At 38.1% G+C, this 5,135-nt stretch overlaps 1 protein-coding gene across 1 annotated transcript; it reads right to left on the bottom strand.

The window, feature by feature from the left end:
• Positions 1-805: 805 nt before the first annotated feature.
• LOC109210851 (probable LRR receptor-like serine/threonine-protein kinase At1g74360) lies at positions 806-4,836 on the bottom strand. Its single transcript, XM_019374323.1, has 2 exons — positions 4,568-4,836; positions 806-4,164 (listed from the first exon to the last, which is right to left on the bottom strand). The coding sequence occupies exons 1-2, from the start codon at positions 4,632-4,634 to the stop codon at positions 929-931; spliced, it is 3,303 nt and encodes a 1,100-aa protein (XP_019229868.1). The 5' UTR covers positions 4,635-4,836; the 3' UTR covers positions 806-928.
• Between the last annotated feature and the right edge of the window lie 299 nt (positions 4,837-5,135).

Genomic DNA, 5,135 nt, shown 5'->3' with positions numbered 1-5,135 from the left:
AATGTCGAGTTCAAAATTGGTGGTGTGTTGATATAGTGGAACTGTGGAAGTGCACTAAGATTTGTATCTGCGTTGTGGGCAACCAATAAATGAAACATACAGCATAATAAAAAGAATGAAGCAGCCATTTAAACTACCTCAAATACTGTTTGTAATCACTTTTATTACCACTAAGTAAATCATGTAAGTTAATTTTGTTAGTAAACAGTGTTCCATACTAGAAAATCAGAGAAGAAAAGAAATGTTAGTTCAACAAAAAAGAACATAAATAATTTTCGAGCCCACAAGTTGCTTGCGTGTCCTTAAAGAATTTAATCCCCTCATTGTTGCCCAAGGTTATGGATTACTTTTTCCCCGGATAGAACGGAAAAACTATTCTGTAATACTGGCAATCGAAATTACATAACTTCAGCTAACTCAACAAACAGAGCAAATCACACTTGACACTTAGTTTATTTGAAAAAATAATGCAACAATGTAGAAAAGATGGGAGAAGTTTTCAGATTTTCCAGGCTAAGCCTCTAAATTTATAGACAGTAAAAGGGCGAGATGAAGAGGTGCAACCCAAAAAGTGCCTCTTCCATTTCCCATTCAGACCCTTTAAAGAAAAACCCAACAAATTTTTGATGGCAGTTTCTAAGGGGAAAAATGTTTATGGACTATCATCACCTCATCTGGTTCTTGAAAATATTAACACAGGAAAAGATTAACTCAGATGGATAGAGCCAGCTGAGGAAAATATCATAGCAAATCAAGCCAATTCATCTTTATATTCTTGACAACAACAACATTGTGGCCTGTGGGATCCAAACTAACAAAATAGGCAACTTTTTCCTAGAATAATGAATGTGCAAGAACTGTTTTTACAAGAGTAATTTGCTAATGTATGTTACAAACCTGTATTGGATCTGAGTTGCAACAAAATCTATCATAATAATGGAGAAGAACTACGACAGGATCCAAAGCTACGCGTGGATCCCCTATGGCTGCTAGGAATACTAATCAACATATCTAAAACTTCCTTCATGTTAGGCCGATCATACGGGTTCTCAGCCGTGCACCTTATCCCAATCCTAAGCAATTCACACATTTCTTCTGCTCCCTCTACCAGTCCAGATACCAATAGAGCAACCGGGATCATGGCTCTAGTGAAACCTTTCTTTCCGTATCCCATGACCCTTGTTGCCCATTCAACTAGACATTCTTCGCCTCCGTCTATAGCATGCCTCCCTGTTGCTAGCTCCATAGCTAGAACCCCATAGCTGTACACATCTCCTTTTGTAGTGGCCTGCATTGTCTGCCCATATTCTGGTGCAACATAACCAATAGTCCCCGCCACCATTGTGCTAACATGAGTATGTTCTGAATTCATGACTCTAGCTAGGCCAAAATCTGTGACTTTTGCCCTTCCATCATTGTCAAGAAGCACATTACTAGCCTTGACATCTCTGTGAACAATGCAAGGGTAGCACTCGTGGTGTAAGTAGACTAAAGCACGTGCCACATCGATTGCTGCTTGTATTCTTTTCTTCCATGTAAACCTTGTTCTATCTGTTATGACGTCGTCTAATGTTCCACCTTCCATGTATTCATAGACTAGCAGTTTCTCTGATCCATCAAGGCACCAACCGTAAAGAGTTACAAGGTTCGGATGAGGCCAACCTGAGCCATTTCTACTGAGCACCTCCATTTCAGCTCTGAACTCTTTTTCTCCTTCAATTCCTTCCCTCTGTAGCTTCTTCACTGCTACTTCCCTTCCATCAGGCAAGACTCCACGATAAACTATCCCAAACCCTCCCCTCCCAATAATTCTATCGTTCGAGAAGTTCCACGTGGCCTTCAGTATGTCAGAATGTGTGAAGCTTGTTCTGTCCAAACGGATAACCTTAACATCATCAGACATCCGCGAAGAGGACACACCAGAACTAAATGGCAAATCATGCCGGCCCTGTGTATTCTCCAATAAGTTCCCTGGTGTATATCTAGGGCATTTTATAACAAGGCAGACAAGGAGTGACATGACTCCACTGACTAGCAAAGCTACTACCAGAACCAAAATTACCAAAACCGCACCCACCTTTGTGGGCTGCCTTTTGTGATTTTCATTCATTTTTCCTTTAGTATTGTCCGTAGAGTTGTGCATGAAGGACGGAAGATGCAACAATGGATTACCAAGAAACGATGACTTCTCAAACGTAAGCATTTGCCCGGTTTCTGGTACAGATCCATACATGTATGGATTATAAGAGATGTTGAACTTGCTCAGATCATGCAAGTTACTAAAGCTAGCTGGGAATGGACCAGAAAAATTGTTAAATGATAGGTCAAGATTTAGCAAGCACTTAATATAGCCAATCTGCTTTGGGATTTCACCAGAAAATTTGTTCTTTGATACATTAAGGACTACTGGTTGCACTTGTGCAATCTCTAAAGGGAGCCTACCGGAAAACTCATTAGCACCCAAATGCAGCATAGTGATGTTCTTCATCTTGCCAATCTCAGGAGGTATCTCACCAGACAATTTGTTTTCACTAAGTTGAATATAGCCCGGTACCTGATATTTTCGGACATTACTACCAAATTCACAGACTGGAACTAAAACATACCCTTTAAACAAGTTATCCCCTAGGCTTCTACAATTCTTCCCTGTCAATAGAGAATATATAAAGCTAAATGGAGCGTAGTCAGCTGGTATCCACCTCCTCATCGCAAAGCAATCCCCCGAGCCAGCACTTACCTCATCCTTTTCCCTATTCAATAAAAAAGTAGGCATTGGATTTGCACCAATACTTGCTAATTGAGGAGGAATTGAACCAGAAAGTTGATTATTCGCGAGATTCAACCATAACAAGCTGCTGCAGTTCCCTAACTCAGGTGGGATTTCACTGTTCAATGAATTGTTTGCGAGCATTAACCACAATAATGACCTTAGCTTACCAAAACTTGGTGGTATTAAACCTGTTAACCTATTAGAGGAAAGATCAAGAGCCTGAAGTTTAAGAAGATCTCCATATTCTGAAGGTATATTGCCTCTAAATTGGTTGTAAGCAAGAATCAAAAACTCCAAACCTTTCATCCGCGAAATTTCAACTGGTAATGGACCAGTGAAGTGATTATCACTTAAGTCCAACCGCGAAAGGTTCACCAAGTTCGGAATACCTGATGACACTATACCTCCAATATAAGAGTTTCCATGCAACATGAGAAATCTCACCTGTGTCAATTGCCCGAAAATTTCTTGTATTTCTCCTCCAAAGTTGTTTTTACTTAGGTCCAGAAAAACCAATTTGCTTAGGCCTGATAATGTCTCTGGAATATCACTTGAAAAGCTATTGCTTCCTAAGGAAAGTTCTTTAAGACTCAGTATTGATCCAATCTCTCTAGGGATTGACCCTGAAAAGTTATTGCCCCACAAATTCAACTTTACTAATTCTTTACAACTAGAAATGGATGTTGGCAATTCTCCAAATAATAGATTTTCTGATAAATCTAAAACTAGCAAAGAGCAATTTTGGGTGAAAATCCAGGAAGGTAAAAACCCCCTGAATTGATTATGAGATGCTGAAAACATGTTCAGCTTATCAAACCTGAGTGACAAATTCCCTGTCAATTCATTGCAGCTCAGATCAAGATACTTCAGATTCCAGCACTGATCAAATACTCTTCCAATCTCACCAGTGAAATTGTTACTAGAAATATTTGCAACAACTAAGTTGTCACAACTTTCAGGGATTGTTAACCGACGAATCCTGTTCATCGTCAAATCAAGAACTTCCAGCTTGTTTAAACCAGTCCAGTTGAACTCACCATCAATAATATTGTGTGACAAGTTGAAGAATTTCAGATTTTGACACCGGCTTAAGTCTGCTGGAAAGGATCCTGAAAATGTGTTCTTGGACAGGTCAAGCGAGGTCAATTCTGTCATGGATGAGAAATTATCAAACAATTTCCCAGCCAGATTGTTGTCCGAGAGATCGATTCCAGTGACACGATTACTGGTAGTATTGCATGAAATACCAGGCCATTTGCAAGGTGACAAATCTGTAGGATTCCATTGAGTGTATTTAAAACCTCTGTCAATAGGATTTTGATCCTCAAGAAATGACTTCAGGTTCAGAAGTAATTGCTTGTCAGTCTCCAGTGAATATCCACAAACAAGCCTACCTGTAATTTTGCATAGTGAAAAAATCAAAAACATTAGTCATGCTGCAATAAATGTAAGTCTGCTCTCAAAAACTCAAAAACCATTTAAAAATTGACCTGCTAATTACATGTAAAAACATTATTCTTGCTGCAATAAATGCAAGTCTGCTCTCAACAACAAAAATAACATACTCAGTGTAATACCCCTGTTCTCAAAATCTCAAAAACCATTTAAATGTTGTTTGAAAATGGACTATTTTTACATGTAATAATAATTAATTACTCCATCTCTTTTGCACAGATAAATAAGAAAGTGATCAATTATGTACTAAGTCAGCCTCTAATACTAAGATTGATCAAAATCAAGCTATCAAACATGACATGAGGATAAAATTATTGAAGTGGTGAATTGAAATATACATACCTGTTATGAGAATGAAGAAATTAAGTAATGCAATGGGAAGAAGAATATGAGATTCCCCTTCTGACATGATAAGTGTCAAGTTCTCTTGTTTTCCTCTCTTTATTTCTTCTTTGTATTTTGCTGTGTGTCAAATGAGTTCTTGTTCTCTCTTGGTAGGAATATTAATATTATTAATGCAAAAAGAAGAAGGGGTTGGTTGGTTCCTTAGGAACAATTAATATCAAATGGGAGGAATAAACATAGGAAAATGTATGGTTGAATTTCAGAGAACATGCAGAATATGGACCAAAACAAATTGGAACACATGCACGTATACTATGCTATTTTTTAAATTAGTTATGGACTCCTAGTAGTTTAATTTTGACTAAATTGACTTGGTGATTATTAAAAATCAAAAAGTGTGTTTTATTATAACTCTTTTAGTTAGGATTAATGGTCTTTGATGGGGAGAGGACAAGCTTTGGAGGAATATAGCCGCCCAACTTGACCATAATTTATAGTGGCTGGTGGTCAGAGATGGTGTTTTTGGCCTTATTGTCTATTACTATTATTTTTTTGGTAAGAGGGG

This window comes from Nicotiana attenuata, unplaced genomic scaffold (assembly GCF_001879085.1).
Source record: "Nicotiana attenuata strain UT unplaced genomic scaffold, NIATTr2, whole genome shotgun sequence".
Classification (NCBI taxonomy): domain Eukaryota; kingdom Viridiplantae; phylum Streptophyta; class Magnoliopsida; order Solanales; family Solanaceae; genus Nicotiana; species Nicotiana attenuata.
This window is presented reverse-complemented; position numbering and strand designations above follow the sequence as displayed.